This window comes from Miniopterus schreibersii (genome assembly GCF_964146895.1).
Source record: "Miniopterus schreibersii genome assembly, chromosome: 16".
Lineage (NCBI taxonomy): Eukaryota > Metazoa > Chordata > Mammalia > Chiroptera > Miniopteridae > Miniopterus > Miniopterus schreibersii.
Genome location: NC_138116.1, coordinates 31,937,144 through 31,964,584, shown reverse-complemented (window position 1 = coordinate 31,964,584; position 27,441 = coordinate 31,937,144). Strand labels below are relative to the sequence as shown.

The following is a 27,441-nucleotide window of genomic DNA, read 5'->3' as shown; positions in this document are numbered from 1 at the left end:
GGAGGAGAAGGGAGGGAAAGAAAGAGTTTAATAATGTGCAGCTCTGGAGGCTTAGGAAAGGGAGCGGAGGGGGGGTGTTAGGGTTCAGGCTGAGGATCAAGTTTATAGATGTGTGGAGCTCAGCGCAGCACAGGCCTGAACTCCAGCCTCTAGCACACGTACAGGAAGAGCTGACATTGCTGGCCCCGTGTGGAAAATCACCCCCTCCCCCGGCCTGCCCTCCCTCCCTCATTCCCTCCCTCCCTCCCTCCTGCACATCCTGATGTGATTAAGGAACTCTCCTCTTGTTTGTTTGCCCTTGGTTGTTCCTGTAGCCCTTGCTTCACTCCAGACCGTGTGCTCGAGCCCTAGTGTGCTTACGCGTGAGCCTGTGTACCCACCCCTGCTGAACCGTGCTGGCAGTTGCCCTGCCATGCATGATGTGTCTTTCTGGGGGTGATTGCTGTCCTGGGTCTGTCTGTGCTGGGCTTGTGTGTCAGTTTAAGTTGAACACTGCTGCCAGCATCCCTGCCGTCTGTGTGTTCTGAGTAAATGTGAGTGTGTAGTGGTATCTGCGCATGTGTGTTTAATATCACTGCCAGCTGCCCTGCTGTGTGTCTGGGTGTGGGTAACTCTGTCTGGGTGTGTGTGCACACACAGCTCACTTTTGCCTGATGGTTGATTCTTACCTTCTTTTTACAACACCCCCCCCCCCCCCAGTTTTAAAGACAGAGGGGACTTAGGTGGGAAGGAACGTGGGACTTAAGGAAGGGACGGAAGCAATTCTAGCCAGAGGCCAGGTCACCCGTAGGCCAACACAGTCATTTGGCCCACAACAGTCTCAAGCGCCTGGTGGAGCAGGGTGGGGTTCAAGGATGAAATCAGCAACAGGCCAGGGAAGCCAGATGTCAGCTGGAAGCTGTCGTTTGTGATCTGAAGCAGTGATAGAGTGGCCACCTTTGGTTCAGAGTCTTCAGAGCAGCAAAATCTTGGACTGGCTTCATTAGAATAGCTGGAGAACCCCACCCCACCCCTGATGATACAGGCTCAGCTTCCAGGACAGAGGTGGTTCCAGGGATAAAGCTGAGCCCATGATTCCAGACTCTCCAGATGAAACCTAGGCAGGGAGTAACGGGAAAGAATGAGCTGTCGGCATGGGAGGAGACAGTGGGGTTGCTAAAGCCATTATGGTGTCCAGGCTTTAGGTGCGACAAAGCAGTGCCACCCAAGCCCTAGGTACTATGTAGGGAAGAAGCATGGGTGGGGCTGTGCTAAGTCAGTTGTCTCACCCACACCATGAGGCTGAGGCAGGCAGTGGAAGGTCAGCAAGGCTCGCTTTCCAGGATTGCCGTAAGAGATGTCCTCTGGCCAGCGAAGCCTGCGATGCCAAATCAAGTTAGGCAAGTGAGGCCGAGAGAGGGGCTGAGCAGGGGCTCTTTCTTTCCTACAAGGATCAGACCAGTTCTCTGGTCCCAGATCTTGGCAGTGGCACTCTCTCTCTCTCTCTCTACCCTTCAGGTCTTACTAACCAGACAAAGGTTGTGACCCGTGCCATGCTGCCCACTTCTTCCTTTTCCCACGAGCCTCCTGAGTTCCTTTATGTTAGTGGCCCCTGGGAAACCCTACTTACCCTAGTCTGTGTAATTTCATAACCCTGCACTTCCTCGTTTGCTGTGAGAGCTGAGCAAACCTCAGACAAGCCTTGCTGACCCTCTTTTGACCTCAGTCAAGCTCACTCTGAGCCCCGTGATAACCCAGTGTATCCCTGATCAGAGCAGGCAGAGACCTTGTTCCCTCATGGGCTAGTCAGGCATCCTATTCCACTCACTCCAGTCCAGGTTAACCCCATGAACAAGGAAGTAAATGTGTAGTGTCTTCCTCCTTCCCAGGGCCTGGGCCTCTCTGGAAGCGAACCATGTGACACTATAGCCTGTGGGTTGTCAGATAAGTGAGACTGTGGACAGTACCCAGAACCCTGAGACCTCTTAGGAAAGGGGCAGTTCTGGCCCCATCCTGATATCTCATCTCTCCTCAAAATACGAGACTGAGTCACATAAGCTGAGTGGGAGAGAAGAGGTAAATGTTACTTCAGATATCATCCTTTGTGAAGATAGAGAGTCTAGTTCTTTAGGGATGCTACTAGAACACCCTAGATTCTGCTCCCAAAACACAGTGTAACCTACCCGCACACTATACCAACCACTCTCAGCGAAGAGAATCCATTGGAATGTCATCTTGAGATGGACAGCTAGAGGAGGGAGCCAGATGTACGGAAAAGGCCCTGAGTGGGCCTATGGGAGACCTTCTGAAGCTGAGCCACTAAGGGATGGACCTGGGCTCACCAAATGAGCACCCACCTCTTTGCTGCTTGGTATTATTGGTAAGAGCACAGACTTTGGAGTTGGACTCACTAGAGTTCGAATCCCTGCTGTGCCACTTACTAGCTTTGTGACCTTGAGCAAACTGTTTAACTCTAAACCTCAGTTTGTTGGTTTATAAAACAGGAATTATAATAGCATCTGTTTCACAGGCCATTGTGAGTATTAAATGAGTTAATACATGAAAAACAGCCCTGTCCTTGGCCAATACTAAGCTCTCAGTAAATGATAGTCGTTATTGTCATAATCATCGTCATTATCATCATCCAGTTAGAAGTACAGGAATCTCCTCCTACTAAATCACTCCCTGTTACCCATACAATCCTGTCCCTCAAAGGAAGCTTCTTGGGCAGCTGCATGTTCTCTGCTGACCAAGGCCAAGAGGGAGAGGGAGGAATGGAGCCTGGGACCACCCGGGGAGCAGTGGCTTCGGAGAGCTAAAGCTGCAAGCAGGGAGGTGCCATCCCTTGGGAGGGTTCCACAAGCCTGGCAGGAGACTCTTAAGCTAGCAGCTATCTCCCAGCCTGCCCAGGCTCCGGTAAGGCAGCTGATCAAGGTCATGTCATGTGAATTCCTATAAAGGGGCCCAGCCCTGACACCACCAGGCTGTGGTCTTAAAAAGAAACCAGGGCAAGGTCTGCTGAGCTACAGCATCTGCTCCCTGACGCCGTCTGGGGCAAGGGAGCTTCCACGCCTAACTCCCAGCTGTTGGCTAGAATTGATTCCTATCAGATCATTAGCATGAATTAGATTTAAATTGGGTGGTTTAACTTTCTCTGTTGTTTTCCCCTTTGGTGATTTCAAAATGAAAATAGACCAAAAGTTTGACTTTGTGAGTGTGTGCTAAGGGGAATGAAGAGCTGTAAGTATAAGCATGGAAGTATTTGTGTGTGAGCGTGACTGGTGTGGACCTATGACTCTGACATTCAGAAAGAGCCCTAGAGTACAAAAGGGAACAAGTGGTGGGGGGAGCGAGCGACAGCTCCTCTTTACCCCTCACACCTTGGGTCTGAAGAAGCGTGGGGTGGGGGTGCTGGGAGGGCAGAAGGGTGGCTCGCAGTGTGCTCTCTTCCCTGACCTGTTTCGCCTCCCAAAGGAGGACGACGTAGTGATAGAAGACTTTGAAGAAGATTCGGAGGCTGAAGGCAGCGGGGGCGAGGATGACATCAGGGAGCTGCGGGCCAAGAAGCTGGCTCTGGCCAGGAAGATAGCTGAGCAGCAGCGCCGCCAAGAAAAGATCCAGGTGGGGCCTCCCTGGGGAGGGTGGCTCCCATCAGGGCGGTGCTGGGCGGGGCAGGAGGGGACGTGAGCAGGAAGAAGGGATGGGCAGAACCGTCTAGGGAAGAGTCTCGTGTCTGGGTCCACCTCCACCCCTGTTTTCTTTTTCTATCACTAAGTTAGTTCTGGTAGCACATTTGGTGCCTGAAGGCTCCCTCCTCCTGGGCTGTAAGGCAGGGGCAAGTTCTTCTCAGAGAATCTGATGAAAGCTTCTCTTCAGCAATGATCTGTGAATACACGATCTTCCACACAATTTCAGGAGTTTTGAAGTTCCCCTGAACCTATCCAAACACTACCAGAGAGGCCAGGGGCCCTCTCTTGAGAACACCTGTTCTCAGGGGGGAGGATGTGATGGCCACAGTCTGCTTCTCTGGATTCCCAATGTGATGGCCACGCCTCTCTGCATACACTCTAAACCTTCCCAGAGAGAAACTGCTTGATCTCCGCACAAGGATTCCTCCACCATCAGCCCTCTGTGGGCCCATACCTCCACTTCCAGCAAGTTTTTCTTTCTTTTTTTTTAATCCTCACCTGAGGGTATGCTTAGTGATTCCAGAGAGGAAGGGAGAGAGAAAGAGGGAAACATCGATCAGTTGCCTCCTGTATGCAGCCTGACAGGGGATTGAATCTGGAGCCTTTTTGATACATGGGACAGTGCTCCAACTAACTGAGCCACCCAGCTGGGCCAGCAAGTTTTTCTCTGTGACTCTTCCAGGTCTGCCCTCTTGCACTGTATGCTCACTTCCTCTTATTGAGAGCTCAGGGCAGACAGGGAAGAGCCAATCACACTCTCCCATTTCACTGTATTCGTGGGAAGCATCAGGCCCCTTTAGGAACATCTGTTCTCAGCTCTTTTCAAATGGCCCTTGCCTTTGGCAGAGGCCTCAGTGCACATGGTCAAGCAATCCTGATCACCGTCTGGGCTCCACCATTTACTAGCTTTGTGACTTTGGGCAAATTGTTTTATTTCTCAGAATCTGTTTCGTTGTCTGTAAAGTGTGAAAGTGGTAGCAGTACCTACCACGTAGAATTGCTGTGATGCCTACAGAAACTGGCCCATGTAAAGTGCTTAGCACAATACGTGACACACAGAATGTGCTTTATAAATGGTCACTGTGGTCTGATATTACTCTAATCGCCCATCTTACAGAGCCCTGCTGTGGGAAGGGAATAAACACCAGTGGAATCCATCGTTCTTTAGACATACTCATGCCCCCTGCACGCTGGAGTCCAGTGCGTGATGCCTCTGCCAGCATCATCCACCCCAGTGTGGCAGCCACCGCAGCCCTCCTGTGGTCTCTGTTGTGGCCACTAGGCAGCTTCGTCCTCATGCTGTCTTTCTTCCTGTCCTGTGGCTCTTTTTTTTCCTTATCGTCATTCTTCCCAAAAGTTCTGCTTTTACTCACCACCTCCATTTCTTGACTTTCCACCCAACAATTATATAATTTGTTGTGTCATAAGTCACTAAGTACCTGTCTTTATCAAGTCTCGATCCCCATCATAGTTGACTTCCCTGTAGCTTTGGACCCTGAAGCTGCCTTCCTCTAGCCTCAGTTTAACACAAGTGAACCCTTGTCTTCTCTCTCTCTGTTGACCTAGGCTTCCTCACCACTATTGTTTCCTTGGTCTCCTCCTCCTTTCTGTTACTTCTTAGTCTCAGTGCACAGAGTTGGCACTCAGCAAGTATTCATCCAGTGACTTAGTAGGTAGTAGCAACTAGATCATCATCTTAAATTCCTCGTTGGGTTTTAACTCCTTGGGTGTGACCTTTGTTTTTTTATCAGACCTGTCTGTTCACTCATTTGTTCCCCTCTCTCCTTTCTATTCTCATTGCCACTACTGCTAGTCTAGGCCAGGTATTGACTTGGATTATAGCAGTCAAGGCCTCTGCAACGCACACTTCAGGGGGTGCTGTTTACTTTGTCATCTGTGAATGGCACCTCTTGGAATTGTGCGGCACACAATCTGCGTGTCATGGTCACTGCCTCCTGGGCATCTTACATGTTCTTATTATTCTCTCCCAAAAGAGCCTTTCCCCTGCCCAGAAATCATCAGTGCCTTTGCAAGGTCTAATTCCTTATTATGGCATTCAAGGCCTTTCTTGTGTTCCCAACCTCTTTTTCCAAACCCCATGAGCCCTTACTATATATTACATTGGGCTAATTATTTAACTTCTCTGAGCCTGTTTCCTCATCTATAAAATCAAAGTGGTAGCAGCACCTACCTCATACTTCAGAATGACAGTGCATGTAAGGTGCCCAGACTGAGGCCCTCCTGCCTGGACAACAATAGTACTACCCTCCTCTCCTTTCCCACTCTCGGGCCTTTGTTCATGCTGTTCCCTTTTTTCTGCTCCACATTTCCTGTTACCTGGTGAAATTCTATTCCTCCTTCAATCCCCAGATGAAACTCCATCTCCCCAGTGAAGCTTTCCCTGATTCCCCCCAGGAGGAATTAATCTCTCCCTGCTCAGTGTTCCTGTAGCACTGATTTATATTTCATGTGTGAAACTTATATCACATCTCGGATTACACTTATTTCTGGACTTGTTCCTCCACTGTGCTATGAACTCCTTGGAATCGGGTACCCTATCTTCAGCTCAGTTTAGTAAGTGGTGGTGAGCATCTACTATACTGGTGCTCAGGGAGCACAGGAGTGAACAGAATGTCCCATCCCAGAGTGTGCAATGCAGTGGAGAAGCCAGTGATTTGAAGTGTGAGTGAGTGTTGTTACAAAAGGGAAGAACAGGATGCTGTGGGAGCATATGCTATGGGGACGTGGCCTTGTCTAGAGCGCCATGTTCAGTTCTGCCTCTCCAGGGACAAGCAGTACCTTACAAATAGGAGGTCTGTATGAGGCTTAACTTCCGGTGCCAGTGGCTGCCCCTGTCCGAAAGCCTGTTCTCCCTGTCACCTCCTTTAGAGTAGGCTACTCAGGCCCAGGCACCAAGGGCCTGCTGTGGTTTGGCCAGGCCTTGGGTTGCTGTTGCCCCTTTAAGAACAGGCCCCACATGAACCACTGCTGGCGGCCCTGCCTCCTGTCAGCCTTCTTCCTCCAGCCTCACAGCCACAGGAGGATTTCTCAGCAGAGGAAAAATTCCCCCCTTCCCTTCTCCCCCCCCCCTTTAATGCCCGGGGCCCTTCACTTCCATAATTCTTCATTTTCCAGCCTTGAACGTAAGCCAGACACATCTGTCTGGCCATATGCGTGAACCCTGGAGTCTGTGCCGAGGTGGCTGTAAAACAGGGCCGGTGAAGGCCCTTCTGGGAGAGCACACACATGTGTGTGCCCTCGGGCCATTGGCTCCCTGCCCAGAACCACGGGGCTGCAGCGCTCCAAACCCATGTTAACCTTTTCTTATTTTTCCTCTTTTTGTTTACTTTAAGGGGGGAAAATCCCAAGGAAAAGGTATAAATTGTCCTGGGAGTGGGGGATAGGCTTCTAGCTAGAGAGGCCATTATTGTTGGCAGGTACCTGGGTCACACTAATACAATAAGGAAGAGAAGAGCATCGAGTGAATTAAGATTGGAGAGATGGGCTGTAAATTACACCGCTCTGAACTCCATCAGTCTCCAGGGGTGTTAACCGAGAGGTGTAAGGCAAGTCCCCAGCTCCCAGCGCCTTTTACAGATGCAGCAAAACAGGAACCACACATGTTTGGGGAAGGGGATATGAAGATGGGGTTGAAAAAAATCCTCCTGGCCCCCATGATGGCTGTAAAGTCCAACAGAGATCTGGAGCTGTAGCCACACCCCCACTTCCCTGCTTTCACCTAGACCCCTGGGCCCAAGCTCATCTGTGGGGCTGGGGGAGGTGGAGCCTGGCCTACCTCCGAAGCCTGTCCTTCCCTGCTTCCGGCGTTGCACAGGGGCTGGTAAGTGGGGCCGACCGAAGGTCAGAAAAGGGGTGTGGGCAGCTCTCAGGGCCTGTGCAGCTGGAGGCCCAGCTCCCAGGCAGGCCCCTGGATGCTAGGGGGCCAAATCCACCCATCCGGGGCTTTGAGGCCACACTCCAGCTCATCCCAGGCTCTGCCTGTTGCCTGAGATAGCTGTCTTCATATTGGGTTGGTTCTGACCACCTTGCTGCTTTCCACCTTTCTATTCTTTTCATTCCCATTGCCTTTCTTGGGAGGTATCCAGAAACCACAGCGGGGTACATGGTTTGTCTGGGAAATTGGTCAGAAGTGTTTCATTCCTAAGCAGGCCCCCAGGGCCAGTCAGTCACTGAAAATCCTCCTCCAGGCATGAGGTGTGGCCTCTTGGCACCTCTGTACTGGCCCTGGCCCTGTGAATCCCCCACCTCCTCTCTGCCTCCATGAGGCTTTGCTGTGATTTGTGCTGCTGTCGGGCGGGGTCAGGTTTCCTGAGCAGTTGCAAACATCCCACCTGAAACATAACAGGCTCTTCCTCTGGCCACAGCTATTGTTTCCCTCCGCATTATGGCCACAGTCTTGCTCTGTAGCCAGCAATGACATGTGTTCTGAAAATAGCTTCACTCCCCTGTCCCCTTCCCGCCCACCCACCCTCCTGAAGATGCAGTCACTCCTTTGTGGTGGCCCCAGGAGTTTCGCTCTAAATATAGCTGCAGCCCATTCACCCTGCCACCCAGCTGGAGGGGGGGCACTGTGGAACAATGGGGCACGCACAGAGCCCCCCACACCTGTATGGAAGCTAGCGGAAGGCAGACACTCAGCCCTGGCTCCTAGCTGTCGGAGACAGGGTGGGAGCCAGAGCACTACCAGTCCAGGGGCACGTTCACGCCAGGGCAGGAAAGAACATCAGCCTGTGGAGACGGGCAACCACCCTCCCCACTCGAACCCGTTCCAGAGCCTGTTCCAGCTTCTCTGTAAACCGTGGCCTTGGGCCTCCAGTTTGCTTCAGCTTCTCTCGCCTCCCTGGCTCTGCAGCATCCACAAGGTTCTGTTTTCTCACAGAATGGTCAGCCTGTTGGCTGGAATACCTTTAGGCTGCTGCTTGGAGCAAGTCCGGAGGTGTCATGCTTAGCCCTGTCACTCCCTTTCTGTCAGGAAAGGACACACTTCTTGGGCGTTCTTAGAACAAGAGTTATCAGATAATTCAGTCTTTAAAGTACCCTTCAACGCTGAGGTTCTGTGATTTTAGCTCATAGAGCTTCTATATCAAACTCTATGCGAGATATTGTAAAAGAAACTTTAAGAAAAGGCAGTTCTTCTTGAGCTCCTTACAGTCTAGTTTGAAAATAAGATCAGTCCTCATAAAACAATCAGAAGTATTGAGTGGTGGGCACCTGAAACCTGTATAATCATATGAACCAATGTCACCCCAGTAAATTTAATAAGTAAATAAAATATCAGAAGTAGCAAGCAAATCATCATACTTACAACTTTTTAAAAAAAAAGCAAGTGGCCCTGGCTGGGTAGCTCAGTTGGTTAGAGCATCGTCCTGATACACCAAGGCTGTGGGTTCGTTCCCTGGTCAGGGCACATACAGGAAGCAACCAATGAATGCATAAATAAGTGGAACAACAAATTGAAGTTTCTCTCTCTCCCTCCCTCTCTCCCTTCCTCTCTCAAATCAATCAATAAATTTTTTTTAAAAAGAGAAAAGAAAGTGTTAGGGTGACCAGTGACAGTATATGTTAGCTCTGTGGTACTGACTTTGGACCTCCAAAGAAGGGGTCCTAAGCACCACTTTTCCCATGAGCATCCCAAATGAAGATGCTGAGTGTACTGCTCCCCGGGGAGGCTGATGACTCTGCCTGCTTTCTATAGCAAATGCAGTATCTGCTCCCTTTGGTTTCTACAGCTCAAGAAGGAGTTGCCTCCTATGTTATTGGTGGTTATCTTACCAACTATTCCTATCTTTTATTTCATATCCACTTTTCATTTTTAAAAAAATACCTACACATAGTTAAAAAAAAAAAAGAGTACCACAAGTCTTATAATAGAAAACAACAGCCCTCTGCCTGGCCCCTCCCCATCTCCAGCTCTGCTCCCTAGTGGCTTCCCAAGATATTTACCCTCCTGAAAATATAGAAGTTGAAAAATGGAGCTGGGCAGGAAGAAAGGAAACTGACATCTGTTAAGCTGCTAATACATGTATCAGGCACTTTACTAGATACTTTCACATACAAGGTGACTGGAAATTTGCTGTATTAACAAAACTTCTCATTTCTGGTGAAGACACTGCTCTGCCCGCCCAGAGAGGCCCAGGGATAAATTATTCTATCACCCTGTAGAAGGAAGGAAGCAGCCACGCTCCCTGTGGAGCCCTAAGGAGAAGGAAAACCTAAGGCCTTCTCATGATCTGGTTCTTCACATCCCACTCCTTTGTGAACTAATTGCAATACCTTTATTTGTAATTCTCAGTGTCTCAGTTTTCAATGGGTTAGCATATTCCCAAATCATCCCCAGTGTCTAGAAGAAGGAATTTAGCCTATAAAAGAGCCCCTCCTGGGGGCAAGGCTGTTAGCTCCCTTGTGGAATGTTGTGGATTATCTCTTTCCCAGTTCCCCACCAGCTTGCTGAAGGACGCTCCGTTACTTCAGAGAAAGTTGGCTACTTAGCTCCTTCCAGAAACAGAATTAAATTTTTTCTCTTACATACTTTATGATAACTTGGTCCTTACTGCCACTGGTCTGATTTAAAGAGTTAATGCTTTCCTTGATTTCTCACTTCACTGTCCTAGGACCACTGTAGCCCAGTCTCAGCTGCAGTAAGAAGGGCTCCTATGGAACTCTCCTTCCGGGTCAGCACACTTGATTCCAGGCCAGGGCCAGTCTGTCTGAATCACAGCATTCCAGTTGTGCCCCCCCTCACCCCCACCAAAGGCTTCTGCAGCTTTTTGCTCATACAAACAAAAATAAATCTCACTACCGGCCTCTGAACTCCACAGCAGCATGCTTCCCCCTTCTCCCCAAGTGTCCCATGGCTGTGAGTGGTGACTTGGCACTCTCCCCACCGACATCACTTTTTCACTCCCTGCGCATCCTGTGTCCTTCTCTCACCGTGCGACCCAGAGATCGGAATGGGACGTGACGGCCGACACAGGCGCCGTGCACAGCTGCCAGGAATCTGACGGGTAAAATCTGGAAAAGTTGGGAGGGCAAATGCTAAACACACACACACACACACACACACAGCACCACTCAGAGAGGGCCGGAAACACAGACACCCACAGATAGGGCTTGCGGACTCCCAGTGCTTTCTGTCTGCCATTCTTTGAAGGGGACTGGGCCAGTCTCATGACCCAGCTATGTTCCCCCCTCAGAGGCCCACTGGTACCCCAGGAGAAGAGGGAACAGCTTCACTTTATCTCCTGAGACTCCATGAGGGCATGTGGGGAACAGGAAGCAGTTGTGTGGTGACTCACTGGGCAGAGCCAGGTTAAGGGAAGTTGTCTGCGGGTGTCCCTGGGACCGGATGATGGCAGCACAGCTCTGACCACCCTCATACAGCTTGACCCCACCCCACCCCAGGGGAACCAACAAGGCTGCCACTTCCCTAAGACGCTATGGCCTCTGTTCACCTTTCTGGCCCTGAGCCAGAGCTCAGAGAACTCGGACAGCTTCCCTGGACCCTGCTCCTAGATTTTTCTTCTGTCATAAGAACACACAAGTAGGCTCAGTTAGCCCCCAGCCTCCCTTGGCCATCTGGCTCAAAGACTCTCCTGCCTCTTGCCAGCTCTAAAGGTAGGATGGTATAAGGTCTTACGAGCTCGTTCACACAAGGTCAAAAGCGGCAGCCAGTTCCACTTCCTTAGAGGCAAACCAGGGCTGGTGTGTCCTTTCTGGAGACAAAAAAACTGAAATGTGAAAGGAGTCAGAGGGACAGTGGCATAGCTGCCTGCTCAGGTAGGGCCTGAGGCCCTGTCACCGCAGATGCCATTTCCCCCGTTCCTTCCACACCAGTGTCAGTGCTTGTTCTGTTCCTCACCCAGAAGGAGATTTCAGGGCCTATAGACCAAGAAAAACGTTCCTGGCAGTGGGAAAGCTGGGTAGAGAACTCCCAAGAGCTGGGACAGTGAGGACCAGGGATGCTCATGCCCCCGCAGTGGAAGGAGAAATAGTGGAGAGTTGTTAACTGAACCTGAGTGGGGAACATGTTCTGTCCTTATAGAATGCCCAAGCCGCTACACAGTTATGTATCAGTTATATATCAATAAAAAGTTAAAAATTTTTTAAATGCCCAAGCTGAGTTTGGTGGAATGTGTGTGTCACCCTCTAGTTGGCAGCCCCATGGGGAAGGACAATAACCCAAGTCCCCTGGGAAGGTGGCCAGCAGCAGTGGCATTTTCCCCAAATGAGGTGAGAGCAATAGAACCAGCACACTGGGCCTCTCAGCCACATTTCTCATGCCTGCCTGCCAGCGTCCTGTCTGTGGCTGTGCCTTCCACCAGCTGTGGTGGCAGTGGCAGCAACGACTTACTCATAGGGAGAGGTCCCCAGCAGGTCACAGAGAAGCCACCCCCAGCATTCAAAGGCATGCCCTTTCAGTTTTACTGTCATTGCCAGTGAAACCTGAGCGCCTTCCTCACTGACTGTTAGTGGCCAGGGCCCAGCACTATGGGCCTCATGTCCCTTGGCACGCACATCTACTTCCCTGCCCTGTGCCTGTATCTGTGCCCCTGTGGGCTGCTGTGCAGTAGAAGGCCATGAGCGGGCGTGACAAGGCTGCGACTTGCTCACCTGGTCCTCACCAGGTTTGTTTGAGGGCCCTCCAGCCCCGTTCACTGGGAGCATGCTCTCTGGGCAGATGCCAACAAATCAGTTTGCTTTTTGGCCATGGCCCCCAGAAGAGGAAGCCACACAATAGTGACCTTGCTGTGTAATGACAGGCATACCCACAGCCACTGCGACACATAAGGCTGTCAGACTGGAGTAAATTGGCTTTTCCCAGTTGTACAAGAAGCTTCCCTGAAAGATGTGAACAGCCGTAAGACTAACAAGCACTAGGCCGTGTGCTTTCCAAAGGTGGAGCTCAGGACACTGGTGCTACTCGAGGTGGTTTTTTAGTAATGATGCGTAGGAGACACTTTTCGTTATGGAAATTTAGCTTGCACTAGTGAACATGTGACTTGGCTGTCAGACCCTTGATATTGTGGATTTCATTGCTTAAAAAGAGAGTAAAGCACCCTGGCTGGGTAGCTCAGTTGGTTAGAGTGTCTTCCTGATAGGCCAAGGTTGTGGGTTCAATCCCCAGTCAGGACATATACAAGAATCAACAAGTGAATGCATAAATAAGTGAAACAACAAATCAATGTTTCTCTCTCTCCCTCTCTCTAAAATCAATAAAATTTTTTTTTTTTTTTTTTTAAAGGCGAAACAAAAAATAAGTTTACTTAAAGTCAATCTAAAGAAAAACATCAAGTGATAGTATATATTGTACAGAGTTGTGGCAGGAGAGTGCAAGTAGGACACAGAAGACTAACATTTGGGAAATACTGTGTGCTGGGGGTGAGGAGGTGGCAATTCTGATCAGTCTCAGTGTTTCTCTGTGCAAACATGCAGATTGGGTCCTAATCCCTCACACCGTGTGGATGCCTGCTGCTGTAGGAGACTTTGGTATTAATTATTAGTTGTCAGCATCACTTTTTTTGTATAGTCTTTGAGTTTAACTTTTTTTTTTAACTACACAGTGAAGTAAATTGAAATACAAATTCTGTTTTGGATATATATGTATATATTTAAAGTGTCTGGATTGAGAAGTACCCCTCTATGTGCTGCCTAGATAATGTATATGAAACTGCTTTTATATCCAAGGAAACTGACTTGCCCATATAGAGTTTTAGCCCAAAGTCTTATTTTCAGAGGCCAGTTATTTTTAATACCATCAGGTCCTTTCTCAGTCCTAGACAGGGTTTTAGTCACGCCCACTCCCTGGGCCATTTGGTCTATGTCGATTTTTATTGCAGTGTTTTGCCCAGCCCTTGGGCCTGTCCCTCAGGCCTGACAGGGGCTGGCTGTTCCTCTGGAGGGGAAAGCGGTTCAGGGGGCAGGATGCTGACACGCTGTGGACGCGGGGCCCTGGCTCACCCCCCTCCGGCCTGCGCACTCTCTGGCTCACTCACCGCTCTGTGTCCCTGTAGGCTGTCCTGGAGGACCACAGTCAGATGAGGCAGATGGAGCTCGAGATCAGGCCCTTGTTCCTCGTCCCAGACACCAACGGCTTCATTGACCACCTGGCCAGTCTGGCACGGCTTCTGGAGAGCAGGAAGTACATCCTGGTGGTGCCCCTCATCGGTGAGTCAGGCAGAGCAGCCCGCACGTGCACAGCAGCCCCCTCTACACACACGTCCCCAGCCCAGGGGCCAGGCGGGCAGAGCCCTGCTGTGTGTGTAAGACAGGATTTGCAGGGAAGTAGGGAATGTGTGGGGCAAGGAAAATTGTTTAATAATCAAAGCAGCTCAAATTATTATGGCTGATCCATGGCTTAAACTGCTTGAGCAAATGGACTCCTGTGTCCCAGCAACCAGAGGCCGCCTGAGCCCAGCCCTTGTTTTTCTCCTTATAAAGCTTGCAGTAAAACAGCAAAGCTGGTTCCCGTTATTGGTAAACACTCAGCCCTGGCAGATAACGGCAGTGCTGCTGGGTGGTCTGGCAGGGAGGCTGGGAGGATTTTGAAGTGGTTAGATGCCTTTGGTCTGATTGTCTTGTAGCTTTTCATGATCATTCTATTGGTTCGAGGTAACATTCTTCTGGCCAGTGTCACCCTAAGGCCAGGCCGACAGAAACCCTCCAGAGCAAGCCCTTGGCTCATGCCTGTGGATTACTGCCACTTGGGCCCTTACCACTGTCTGGTCATTGGTGCTGGTGCAGGGTCAGCATCTCAGGACCCAGCTAGCTCGCTTCCATCCTCAGGCCAGAGGAGCCCAGCTGGGCTGTCTCCAGGAGACTGTCTAGGCACCCTGAGTTCTTGGAGCTCTGTGGTAGGTCAGCCTCAGGATGGGCTTTGGACTCTGGGCTCCTGTCTAATCTAACTGATACAGCTAATGTAGCTGAGGGCTGTGCTGTGAAGGGAGAGGGTCTGGGAGAGGATTGGGAAGCCCAGAATTTTTAACGTCCCCTTCTCAGCAGACACTTGGAGCAAGTTCGGGAGCCCTGTCCTCTGGAAAAGCCACCAGACGGGCAGTCTGCCTGCCAAGCCACCTCTGACATCCATGCCAAGATGTTCCATTGGGCCTTCCCTCCCAGTCCCAAGTGTCTTAGTGCCAGATGAGGGTGGAAACAAAGGGCAGGAAACATCCGCCCCTGCAGAGGCTATAGAACCCTGGGGGGTTGTGGGAAACACGTTAGCACCACCTGAGAATGTTGGCACTGAAGCAGCCCTCGTCCCGCCTCCACCCTCCCTGTCTTCCTTCCCCCTCCCCATGTGGCCTGGCCAGAACCTCTTAAACCCAGTCTCTTAGACCTAAGGGAAGGTTTTCTGTTCTTCTGAAGTACAGCAGCTTTCCTCCCCGAGGCAGAGCAGCAAGACCATCATGTTGTTCCAGCTTTCCCTCTTCCCTCACTGGGTCCTGGGGTGGGACAGCTCTCAGGATAATGCATCTCGGTACTTTCCTACCAGGAGATTGTCAGGGGGAAGAAAGTAAATTGGACACCTTTTTTGCTAGATGGTCAAGAAACGGTATAACTGAGAGAGGTGACATCTTAGGAGCCTAAGACTTAAAAGGAACCTCAGACACCATCCCAGAGTAGCAAGGTTTTTGTTCACCAGCATGGATTGGGCCCCTACTATGTACATTGGCTCCTTGTTCCCGGGTGCACCAGTGAATGGCAGAGCTGCAGCCCTTGGTCTTGAGGAGCTTATGGCTCAGTGGAGAAAGCCAGATTTGGTGGGGAGGGAGCAAATATATGAGAAAGCCCAGAGGATACATGCCGAATAAATAGATGGCTCCCAGGGGCGTTTGGAAATGACAACTCTGTTAAAACAGTCCAGGCCAGCTTCTTTGAGCCTTTCTCAGTTGGGCAGGGCCTTGGACTCTCAGGGGCTATAGAGGAAGCTCCTGTTCAATAAGTCTCCCTCAGTGGACTCCTGCCCCATGTCCAGAACACAAAGGGTTAAGCCACCAGCCTTCCCTGCTTGTTTCTTATGCTCTTTAACCTGCTCCATGCTCCTTAGGCCTGACCCCAGCATCGAGAAGCCCCGCCTGGTGCAGAAGCACAAACAAGCTTCCCCTTTGAAGCCTGTTTAGTTTGGAAGCAGGAAAGCAGATTTTGGGATGGAATACCAGTTTTTTGTCTTTCATGTTCTGTTTGCTGTACCGTATACCCATCCACCACTACTCCCCAACCATACATTGTGTGGACACTGTACCCTCAGGTTGCTGAAAGCATGGGCATCGTGTGTGTGTGTGTGTATGTGTGTGTGTGTGTGTGTTCATTCGTGTTCCCACATGGGCCTTTTCCAGAAAGTGTCTCTGAATACCCAGACAGTGAGTGCCAGGCTCACCATGGAACAGCATGCTCATGCTGATTCCCCAAGCCATGAATCATTGCACCGAGGAGAGGCCTCAGACCCCAAACTCTCCCGGAGCCCCCAAGGAGTGCATATTTCCCACTTGACCTCAGGCTTTTGGCTGGAATTTTGGAAAGAATCTTCACCAGAAAATGAAGCCGTGTCCCAGACACATAGGCAGGCAGGCAGACAGGCATACACACACACACACACACACATACACACACAGAGGCACACACGTGCAGTATCAGAGAAGGTAGATGTGCCAAGGGCATGGTTTGGGGGAATACCAGGGCTCTTGCAAGTAAGGCCATGATTGCTGAGTCCCACTTGGTGACCTCCCTGCCCTCTGCTGGGACATGGGGCATAGAACTTTGCCCCCTCTTTAACTGCTGTGGTTGGGGGCCCAAGTGGATGAAGGAGAATGCCTCTTTCCCTTTAGCTGCTCCATACCCTCACCTCTCCTGAGGGACCCTTTCAATTTGATCCTATAACTAAGGAATGCAATGGAGGGGCCAGGTTTCTTCCTCTGAATACAGCAGCTCCAGAAAATCCCTGTAAGTTCCTCCCAGGAGAAGCTCAGGGCCTGGAGGAAGAGGCAAAAAGAGGAGAGAGCACTATGGAAAGTCTGGGATGCTTCTTGCCCCCCAAGGTCCCCTACTTTCACTGGAAGACTCCTGTGGGGCAGGATGGATTCTGTGGTCTGGGAGGGGGCTGGCTGAGAAGGTGAGGCCTAGGATAAAGACAAACATAATGGCTGATCACTGAGGCTGATACCTTGTGGAACTGTGTCTCATCAGTGATCAATGAGCTGGACGGCCTGGCCAAAGGTCAGGAGACAGACCACCGGGCTGGAGGCTATGCCCGTGTGGTGCAGGAAAAGGCCCGGAAGTCCATCGAGTTCCTCGAGCGGCGATTCGAGAGTCGGGACTCTTGCCTACGGGCCCTTACCAGCCGTGGCAACGAACTCGAATCCATCGCCTTCCGCAGTGAGGACATCACTGGCCAGCTGGTAAGACCCCCTGGCAGAGAGGGAGATAGCCAGCCTTCAGAACAGGGTCTCCAGGAGCGAGGGGCTAAAGGAAAGTCAGTCAGTCCGGGCAGCTGAGGGGCAGCCACCATTAAGGCCCAGAAGTGGGAGTTCATGTCCTGTAGATCACTCTTGGCACAGTGATCTACCAGGGCATGATGGGAGGGATTCTGGGAGGTGACCCTCCCCAGCACCCAAGAGGCAGAGTCTTTCTGTGTCTTCTCCGCATGGTGCCCCCCTGCCCAGTAGCCCTTCTCACAGTGTCTTCCCCCAGGGAAACAACGATGACCTGATCCTCTCCTGCTGCCTTCACTACTGCAAAGACAAGGCGAAGGACTTCATGCCCACCAACAAAGGTATAGCTTTGCCTCTGCCTGGAGGTCATCCATTCCCTGCCCTACCTTGTCCTGCCATCCTCTGCTGTAGGAAAGTTGAGGAAGTGGGGGTCAGTCCTGAGACAAGCTCAGTTTCCTGCCCTCCTGGAAGTCAGACCCTCCTGTCACAGCTCCCCCGCGCCCAGGAAATGTCAGGTGGGACAACTAGGGATAGGCCTAGCCCAGGAAGCCAGGCTCCAGGCAGTGAGCTTTCCCACTTGGCATACATCCATTTCCTTTCTTGGGTCCTCAGTGAGTACTCTGACAGCAAGAATGTCTCTGTGATTCAGTGTAGCTTATTCTGGCCATAGTCTCCTGAGCCCAGCCCTCTGCAGCTCTGAGAGGACAGGCCCCAGTGGTCCCTGCTCTGGGCCATGCTCATCCTCTTGGTTGATCCCTGATGTTTGCCCTGTATCAGGCTGTGGGTTGAGGTGCTTCCCCTTTGAGTAGTGGGTTTTTTCTTCTGTCCTCATGGCGGTAAGCTGCAGCAGTTCTCAGGATGCCTGGAGTTGGGGGCAAGTGAGAGCTTGAGCACCTCACTCAGTGAAGCTCAGGTGTTTTCTGCTCCTGACTCTCAGGAATCTGACATTTCTTCTTTTGGAAGGCATTCCAAGGACCTCCTAGCTCAGCGTCATCTGCAGAACTGATAATTCTCACCACTTGGTTTCTGTCTGTGTCTTGTTGTTTTCTTTTAATTGTTGTCACCCACCTCCTCTGCTCATTTTCCTAATCCTGGCTTCCGGACTGGTCTGGGGACTGACTTCTCTCCTGCTGCTCCTCCCACCCACGTTAGTGCTGCCCCTCACTCCTGCCTCGGTCTCCGTACCAGTAGTGCTGGTATTAAGGGGCTGGTAATGAGTCCACACTGCTCTTCAGATGGGTCCTGCCACGTGACTTGCACATACTGTCCCTTAGAACCAGATCTGGAGCATTCAAGTGGTAAAAAGGAGTCCTGGCTAAGCCAGACAGGAGCTTGGGCTCTGCTCCCAGGCAGCTCCTAGAAGGGCACCTTCTGAGGGTGAGGTAGGCAGGAGTACAGAAGGCCTTGTTGGGAAGTAGGGTACAGATACTGTTGTGGCCCCACCCAGCCTCAGAGTTGTTTCGTTCTTAGCAGAGACACATTTTGGCTTTGGCCCTAATAGTCTCCCCACCCCCCCACCCCCACTTCACCCCAAACAGCCTGCAGGAACCCATTGCCATCCTGGGGACCGCCCCTATCAGAATTACATCAGCAACGGCTGGTGTAATCAAACCCCATTTGTCAGTGTGAATTCTTAGCAGATTAACTTGTCAGATTCACAGAGAAACTGTCACCAAATGTTTATGTGTAAACGATGTTGAATTTTAAAATCATGTGGATTATGGCGGATGGGGCCTGACAAGATGACAGTCTCTGGTTTCTAACAAAGTGAAGTTACCAGTGTCAAAACAGAGGATGTTTATTGTTAAAAATGTCTCAAAGTATCCACAGAAACCCCTGAAGACCCCTGCCAGCAATGCTGGGCCTTGGTTGGCTGACCTAAAGCCTGGGACTCTCCTGGTCTGAGTCCCAGGGCAGGAATGGTGGAGCTCCGGACAGACTAGGGCAGCCAGCTGGGAGCCCCACGCAGCACCGCATGACACCACCCCACCCTACCCTGCACTCATACACCCCAGAGTGGTCAGGCCCAGACAGTTGAGTGGTCTCAGAGCATCCCCTCTACCCATGACCACCTTCCTCTCCCTCTCTGCCCACCACAGCCCCTCACCCCCCATCACACCCTCCTTCCACTTCTCCCCTTCTCTCACCACCATCAGCCTCAAGTGCCTCTCCCTCCCTCTTCCCCCCAGCCCCTCCCAAGGCTGACAGCCAGTTCTCAGCCCCCCTGCCTGGAACTGGAAAGCATGAAACTGCTCAGGTCCGACATGGGCGTTTGCAATCCCCCAGCCCAGCCAGCTCCTGCAGTCAGTAACCCCCACAGGATGTTCCTTGTGCCTCACTGTCCACCGGGCCCTCTGTCCAGAAGCACCCAACCTGGGACTGAGGAGTGGACTTCCCACCTGAGGGGCCTTGCCATGGGTGGGGATGTCACTTGTGTGAGTACTTGGCCCTAGTTGAAATTCTCCCCAGTGCATTAAAAGGTTAGGGAATTAGGGGAAGAGAGATGCTGGAAGGCATCTTGCTAAAAGTTCTCTAAAAAGAATGAAGGCTATCTGTGCCAATATAGAAAGATCTTTAAAATATATAAAATCTGAATAAAGTGAGTGTGGCTAGTATGATTGTAATGTTGTAGGGGGAAGCTTACATACTAAGTATATATACTTGTAAATCTGCATAAAGAAATCTGAAAGCATACAGAGCTCTACCTGGGGAACAAGGCCAGGGGCGCAAGAAGGCAGACAACTGGGAGGATGAGCCTCACTTTACCTTCCCTTTTTTCCTCTTTTGTGCTGTGAGAGATTTGCACCACGGATTACTTTTATTTAATAGAGGAAATCTATTTGACTGTAGCCTCGGGGCCATCTTGGTACAACTTTGTCAAGGACTCTTTTGCCCTCCCCTCAGAGTTCCCTCAAGCTAACCCCTCTCCCCACATCTGTGAGTCCTGGATACGCTCCATATTCCATCTTTGGTTTCCTACCTTTTAATACCTAAAGCACTGGCCTGCCTGCCTTAGAGGGAGAGGATGTGTAGTAAGGCGAGTGTTCCGAGTCCAGGACTAGCCATGCAGTAGGGGTGGGAGGAAGGGGCTGCCTTCCGCTCCCTCAGCTCAGAGTCCTGGGAGCGGTCTGTGTGGAAGCCACCAGTCAGGGCAGCTCTCAAGACACAAGGAGCACAGTCCTGTGCGGGAGGCAGGGGTCCAAAGCAGGTAGCCAGCCCCAGCCCAGCATGGTCCTCCTAAGGCCAGCAGGGGAGGGGTGTCCTCAGCTAATCACCCGCCTGAGGGAAGGGATTTGTGGAAGGACCAAGAAATGTCTTCACCCCACCCCCCACCCCAGGACCACACTCCCATCCAGAGAGAGGAGAGGCAGCCAGTGTCTGTCTCCTGTCCTCAGAAAGGTTCTTCTCCTCTTATGCCAACAGAGGAGCCAATCCGGCTACTGCGGGAGGTGGTGCTGCTGACAGATGACCGCAACCTGCGGGTGAAAGCGCTGACGAGGAATGTGCCCGTGCGGGACATCCCAGCCTTCCTCACATGGGCCCAGGTGGGCTGAGGGGGCCACACCGGGGCCCACCGCCCATGGAACCGTTCCTGAGAGGCCACCAGGTGCCCAGTGTAGCACGGAAGATGCCCACATGCCTGAGCCACCAATCCACCCAGACAATAAACCATCCTCTTCCAACCCACACCGTGGCCGTGCTGTGGGGGAGCTGCTCCTCACAGAGCCCCTCCCAAGGGTTGGGTGGAAGCTGCTGGGACCCTCCTGGGCTGTCAAGATTTAGTAGGGAGGTGACTGGCTGCAGTGACAGCAGGTAGGCGAGCTAGATAGGCTGCCCATGCCCTCAGCCTTTCTGCCTCCCCGTCTACTTCAAGGGATGGGGGGGGCCTTCTCAGCCTGGGGACTCAGCCACTTTCTCAAGTGGAGATGGGTCAAGGAAGTTAGTTTCCAACAGATGCAGGTGAAATGACAGGTCCCTTTAATCTCCTTCAGAACCCGTCCTTAATGTGTCCCAGAGGCTTAGCCATGCCATGAAAAAAGTACCCAGGATGTGGCTTTCCCTCGAGGCCGGATTCCCACATGGACCCAAGTTGGGCTCTGGACACCATGTTCTAAACAGCAGCCCTAGACCCCCACTTCTACCCCACCCCACCCCAAACATACACCCCCCGTCCTGCTGTTCATCCCGCCCTTGTCAGTCGGTTCATTATACTTTGCCACTTGTTTTCCCTGTGGATGGTCATGGGTCTAGAGGGAAGGGACATCTGGTCTGAGGCCCATGCTTCCTGGGTGGCCTTTGCCTGCTTCCTCTACCCTCTTTGGCCTTCCTTTTGCTCTAGTTCCCACTGAACAAAATTTCCTCCGATTTTTCTCAGTTCTCCCCTCCTCTCTCCTTGTCCTCCCCCCCCCCCAAATCATCCCCACCCTCCTCTCTGGTTGATCCCCCTCACCTTCCTGGTCCCCTCAATCTCCTTGCCTCAGTTCCTTGCCATGGGGGTTCTTACTCTGAATCTCCCTTCTCCTCTGGTACCTGTGCCAGGAACCTAATTAAGCTTTCCCGCCCTGACCTTTCCCAGGCCCCTGTGCTCCCAGAATCTTCCAGGCTAGTGCCTGGAAGAGAGCATTGCCTAGCCTGGAGTTTGCACCCTATTTCTAGCTTTACCCTAGAAGAGCTCAACACGGGGCCTTTGAGCTTTTTGTTGCCTCTTTAGCTGGCACCTGTGTTCAAAGCCTCACCCAGGAGGCTTCCTACTGGGAATTTATTCTCTCAACCCAGGGACACGGATGAGGGGAAGACAGGGTTTTGAGGAGGAGCCAGGAGTAAGTTTTGTTGGGACCAGTGGGGGTATCCCCCAGAACCCTTGTCTGACTGTATAGCCTGCCAGAGGATGAGGATGGGAGCAAGGCTGTGCCCTCCCAAGGCCCAAGATTATGCCAGAAGGAGGGACTGTACAGGAGAGCCACAGCCAATGGTTTGGGGGTATGAGTCCGCCGGGGCCTCAGAAAACGGGGCTCTTTGGGTTACAGTGTCCTCAGCCTCCTTTGAGATCCCCTGTTGTGGATGAAGGCTAATGACTGGGTGGGTGGGAGACCGGGAGACCCAGCTATCCTTTCTGTCCTGTTTGCAGCACTGGTTTTGTTTCCTGAATAAATTTTTAGTTATGAAACATACCTGACCTCTTGCTGATCTGCCTCATCTCTGGGACTGGGGAGGGAGGAAGGTCCACGGCTCTGCACCTATGTAAGGGCCCGTCTAGCCCCTCCGCCCACCCTAGTGCTGGCACCCAGGTCCTAGTGCAGGGCAGAAGAGAGCTGCAGGGTCCGGGGTCCTTGATTACTGCTTTATTGCTGTTTGGTTCGAGTATAGAAAATGGAAGCGGCTCTGGAAGAGCCTGTGTACAAGGTAGAAAATATACAAAAGAGGAGGAGGGAGCTAAAGAGACCACGTTCCAGCCCAGCCCAGCCTGGGCTCGGGGTATGGGGCTGCCCGGGGCGCATGCAATAAATATGGTCCGGGGCCTCAGGGAAGGGAGGAGGGGACACCGCAGGAGTGGGAGACCGGGTAGACCAGAGCTGTCAGCCCTCTCAGAGGGAGGGAAGGGTGGGCCCTGGGGCTAGTGCCGCTTGTGCAAAATGAGGAACTTCACATTATCAGTCCCGGGGAGGGCGGGAGCGGGGGGCAGGGGGCCCTCCGGCCGGCTCAGTCCCCTCCCAGCTCCCCAACCCTGCCCGACGCTCCGACCCCAGCGGGGAGATTCACAGTGAGAATGGGTGTGGTCGCAAGGGCCGGAGGTAGGGCTGGGAGCGCCCCAACAGTGACACCCCTACCCCCAAGAGCAGCACGGAGCCGGGGGAGGGGGCCAACGAACCACAGGAAAAGGCGGAGAAGGGCCGGGGGTCTCCTTTGGTCAAAGCTGATATCAAAAATATAAATCTCCCTTCCCCCAACCCACCCCCATCCCGGGGTTTTCCCCTCACCCCCATCCCCGGGCTAAGGCACAAAGCAGTGAGGCCAGGTGAGGCCGCAGAGAGGTGGGGCCGCCGCCACTGCGGTGACGCTGACGCTGCTACTATAGTTGTCCAGGTGCGGTCTGCCTGCTGGTTGCCGCCGCCGCTCCCTGGGGGCGCGGGCTGGGGGCCACGCGGCGGCGACGAGGCGGGACGGCCAGGGGCGCTCTAAGTGGGGGAGAAACGGTCGATGGTCCGGCCGTCAGGCCCGGCAGCCAGGTGCGCTCCCTGGCTCAGCACCTCGGCCGCTTTGTCCGGGCTGAGGCCCAGCTCCGCCGTGAATTTAGCCAGCGGGTAGAGGCTCTCGAGCGCCACCTTGGGGTCGTGCAGGAAGTGCGTGGTCTGCGCCAGCAGCTCGGCTGCGGCCGCCTTGTCCTGCTGCTTCAGGTTTAGCTGTTCAGCCGTGAGGCGGGCCACGGCAAAGACGCCCTCCGGGAAGTCGAGCTTGCCTTTGCCGTCGGGGCCGGGGACGCCGGGCAGCGCCCCCAGCCCCGCCAGCGCCCCGGCCGCGCCGGCCGCGCCACCCACGGCATGCATCTTCATGTGGCTGATGAGGTTGCGTTGCTGGGCGAACTTGCCGCCGCACACCTGGCACTCGTAGGGCTTCTCGCCCGAGTGGATGCGCATGTGTTCGGTGAGGCGGTACTGGCGCGTGAAGCGCATGCCGCACGCGTCGCACGCGAAGGGCTTGAGGCCCAGATGGCTGCGCATGTGGCGCGTCATGGTCCCGCGCTGCGTGAACTTCTTCCCGCAGATGGTGCATGGGTAGGGCCGGGTAAGCCAGTGCGTCTTCTCGTGCTGCCGCAGCGTGGCCGGGTCCTTGTAGCTCTTGTCGCACGACGCGCAGCGGTATGGCCGCAGCAGTTCGCCCAGTCCGCCAGGAGCACCAGCGACCTTGTCCCCACCGCCTCCAAAAGGGGGCCCGAGGCCGGCGGCCCCCGCCGCTACCTCAGCGGCCTCGGCCCTGCCATACAGCGCCTCCTCCTCCTCCACGTGCGCCTCCACATGCGCATTCAGCTGCTCCGAGCTAGGGAAGCCCTTGCCGCACGGGATGCACACGTACAGGTTGTCACCAAAGCTCTCAGGCTCGCCATAAGCCAGGTGGGGACATGGATAACCCTCGAGGTGGCCGCCGGGCGGGCTGGGGTCCTCGCTGCTGCCAGTCTCCTCGCTGCTGCTCTTGTAGTCGTCGCCGTCGCCGCCTAAGCCAGGCCCGTCCAGGCTGCCCGGGTAGCGCGGGGGCGGCGCCAGGCCGAGCGGAGGCCCCCCGGGCGAGGTGGCCGGGTCCCCGCCGCGCTCCTCGCAGCGCTCGCCGGGGGAGCCGCGCTCCCGGCCTAGCTCGTCGCCGTAGCTGCCCAGGCCTGGCTCATGTTTCATCCAGCGGTAGAGGAGGCTGGGTCCGTCAGGGCGGCCGGGGGGCTCGGGTCCCGGACTGCCGCTGCCGCCACGGAACGGGTCGGGAGGCTGTATGGCTTCCTCCAGCTTCTGGAAGGGCAGCGGCGGCAGCGGCGGCAGGACGAGCGGCGGCTCCTTGTAGGCGGCGGGGCCGGCGCTGGGAGGACTGTCTGGGCGCGGAGGCAGCTCGCGCTCGCCCGGAGGCCGCTCGGAAGGCGCGGAGCCCGGAGGGCTTTTCTTGGACAGGTCCAGGCCGCAGAGCGGGGAGCAGCGGCGCTCGGGCGCGCAGAGCGAGGCGGCCGGGCCGGGGCCCGAGGCGTACAGCTCTGCGCAGTGCGTGTTCACTGCGGCCTCGGGGCCCGACGGCGGCTCGGCGCTGGGCGGCGGCGGAGGCCCGGCGGGGGACGAGTAGCACGCCTGGATGACGGGCGTGGCGGCCCGCAGGCCCCGGCCCGGCCGCCCGTAGGGCGCGTAGCCGCCGCCGCCGCCGCCGCCGCCCCGCAGGTGGCAGTACTTGCCGTGGCGTTTGAGGCGCTTCTTGCACAGCGCCACGAGGTCGGGGATCTGCAGGTAGCTGGCTGCGGCCAGCACGGCGCCCAGGCTCGGCTCGGTCCCCGGAGCCACGGCCGCCGCAGCCGCGGCCTCTGCGCCATCAGCCAGGCGGCCGGTGTAGATGAAGTCCAGCACCAGGCGGAACACGGCCGGGCTCACCATGTCATGGTCCAGGTTGAGCAGGTTGTCATGCACCACCAGGGACTTGAGGTAGGCGCTGCTGGCCGCCAGCACGTTCTTGTGTGCGCGGAAGAGGGCGTTCTGCACCACGATGATCACGTCGCACAAGAAGCCCTTGGTGCGCTGGTTGTTGAGCTGCAGCAGCAGCTGCCTCGAGTGGCCGGGCGCCTCCATCGTGTCCAGCATCGTCTGCCCAGCACAATCTCCTGCGGGGACACACACCAGTCGGGTCAGGGCCGCAGGAGCCCTCGCCGCCGGTTCCCAGCCAGGCTCCTCTCCCCTCCACTTCCCCTTCCCTTCAGCTAGGCAGGGGCATCGAGCACCGGCCTGGGCACTGGCGGAGAATGAGGGGCCTCCGAGTGTGGAGCCTGGGCCGGACCAGAAGGAGCAGGGCAGTGGCCGGTGGAGAGGAGGCCAGGCCGGCCTGCACCCCTTTGCCCAGAGGCACCGGGTACACAGGCTGGATTCTGGGGACTTCGAAGGAGAAAAGTGTTTGGGCCAAGTGACCCTTTCGGAGACAGTTACCCGATTTGAGGAAAATGTCCGCTTCAGGAAAAGTCATTCAGGGCCGAGTTTGCCCAACTGGGATCTAAGGGAGCCGAGTGAAAAGCGCCTCCCGCCTCGGGAGAAGTTGCCCCAGTTGGGGGAAGTGATCCGAAGGAAGGGAGCGCCGGGGCCGCCGTGGTGCCGCCCTGGCCGGGGGCTGTCAGGCCCTAGTTGGGGCCCGGACGGCGGCCGCGGCGCGGGGAGCGGAGGCAGCCGCTGCGGTGGCGGGCAGAGCACGAAGGCCGGGCCCCGGCGCGGGGAGGGCGTTATATCGGGGCAGGAGGCTGAGGCAGGAAGCAGGTGGGGGGGAGGGGGGAGCCACGCAGCTCCCAGGGGAGGGAGGGGGCAGCGCCCCGGGCGGGCACGGCGCACAGCCGGCTGCGGCCCTGACCCCAGCCTGCGCCCCACCCGAGTCCCGGCCCGGCCTCGGCCTTAGGTCCGCGTTCACAGCCCGGCGCCTCCCTCCCCAGCTCCCCTCGGCCCCTTCTCCACGGGAACTCCGCCGCCCCAAACTTAGGAAAAAGTTTCCCAACTTCAGACAGGCCGGGAGGGGCGCGCCAGCCCCAGTCCCTCGGCTCCCAGCTTTTCCTCTCGCCCCCCATTTCAGCAGCCGGGCAGCGGCCTGAGCCGAGCCCTGGGCTGCCCGGCCCGCCTGCTCGCCGGCCCGACACTGTTCCCCGCCTGGTCCGCAGGGCCTCGCGGCCCGTTACCTGCGGCCGCAGCCGGGCCGGGCTTCCCTCCCCGCGGCGGTGGCAGCTCCTAGCCGGCGCCCCACCCGCCCTGCTGCCAGGCGCCGAGCTGTGCCAGGGCAGCGCCCCTGCCAGCCCCGCCCGCCAGCTCTCCCCTTCCCTTCCCCTCGCCTCTCCAGCCCATGTGCGGGCAGGGCCGGCCCGGGCCGCTGACCCCGCCGTGAACCCGGAGCAAAGCAGCGACCCGGTGGTCCTGAGTCCTCTAGGGGCGACACCCGGAGCTCTGAACGCCAGCCGCGTTGGGACGCTTGCTCAGAAGGATGCACCCGAGGCGGCCAGCGCGCGAGGACCGGGCTGTCCGGGTCCCCTGTCCCTCCCGGTCCCCAGCCAGAGGACCCACCTGGGGGGCATGTCGGAAGCCCCGGGCCCGGCTGCCGGCTGATCCAGGGGGGACGTGGCTGCGCTGCGCTGCCCTCCGCCCGCCGGGCCCCCGGTCGGTCTGTCCTGCTGGTCCGTCCTCCCCGCGTCCTGGTCGCGTCTCAGCCCGGCCGCGCTTTCCGCACACTCTTATCTGAAGCGGCCCGGGCCGGCAGGCTCTGCTGCAGCTATGGCGCCACCTCGCGGGGGCGCGGGGCTTCGCGCGACACAGCCACGACCTCCCTCCGCGCACCTGGCTGGGCTGGAGGCTCGCAGATGCGTAGCTGGATCCGGGAGGGGGCGGGGGCGCTATTCGCAAGATCACCCTCCCAGATGTGCCCACCTGGGGACCCAAGTCCAGGACATAGGAGCCCCACACCCCCCAGGGTTTTGAGCTGACTGCTTCTGTGTAGATATTTCCAGATTCTCACATTGCCCCAATTCAGAGAAGTCCTGCTTTCACGGAGGAGATTCTGGTGACAGTAGATGGTGGGAAGGAGGTTACGGAAACCCTCAGGGAGAAGTAGACGAGATCCCTGGG

At 55.0% G+C, this 27,441-nt stretch overlaps 2 protein-coding genes across 6 annotated transcripts in view; one reads left to right on the top strand and one right to left on the bottom strand.

The window, feature by feature from the left end:
* SMG6 (SMG6 nonsense mediated mRNA decay factor) overlaps positions 1-22,282 on the top strand; it is a gene marked incomplete at its 5' end in the record, with an annotated part of 207,239 nt that extends 184,957 nt beyond the window's left edge. For all 3 annotated transcript variants that reach the window (XM_081115789.1, XM_081115790.1, XM_081115791.1), the window contains 5 exons: positions 3,454-3,600; positions 13,700-13,853; positions 16,869-17,080; positions 17,373-17,454; positions 20,537-22,282. In XM_081115789.1, the coding sequence (XP_080971915.1) occupies positions 3,454-3,600; positions 13,700-13,853; positions 16,869-17,080; positions 17,373-17,454; positions 20,537-20,667 (726 nt within the window). In that variant the 3' untranslated portion in view covers positions 20,668-22,282. The remainder of the gene's footprint in view (positions 1-3,453; positions 3,601-13,699; positions 13,854-16,868; positions 17,081-17,372; positions 17,455-20,536) is intronic.
* Positions 1,015-26,968, bottom strand: HIC1 (HIC ZBTB transcriptional repressor 1). Of its 3 annotated transcripts, none has more exons than XR_013997367.1 (2): positions 26,884-26,957; positions 1,015-1,096 (listed from the first exon to the last, which is right to left on the bottom strand). XR_013997367.1 is itself a non-coding variant. In XM_081115794.1 (2 exons), the coding sequence occupies exon 2, from the start codon at positions 25,432-25,434 to the stop codon at positions 23,290-23,292; it is 2,145 nt and encodes a 714-aa protein (XP_080971920.1). In that variant the 5' UTR covers positions 25,435-25,454; positions 26,884-26,968; the 3' UTR covers positions 22,441-23,289. The 3 variants fall into 3 exon arrangements, 2 of the variants coding, with proteins under 2 accessions (XP_080971920.1, XP_080971919.1); XM_081115794.1 differs by lacking the exon at positions 1,015-1,096 and adding an exon at positions 22,441-25,454 and having other exon boundaries at positions 26,884-26,968; XM_081115793.1 differs by lacking the exons at positions 1,015-1,096; positions 26,884-26,957 and adding exons at positions 22,441-25,454; positions 25,774-25,896.
* Between the last annotated feature and the right edge of the window lie 473 nt (positions 26,969-27,441).

What these genes read in the sequence shown, in the direction of transcription:
- HIC1 (XM_081115793.1), bottom strand. Translation starts at nt 25,810, where the DNA reads ATGACTTTTCCTGAAGCGGACATTTTCCTCAAATCGG. An exon ending in GGACATTTTCCTCAAATCGG is followed by an intron (nt 25,455 to 25,773) that starts GTAACTGTCTCC and finishes GTGTCCCCGCAG; the next exon opens with GAGATTGTGCTGGGCAGACG.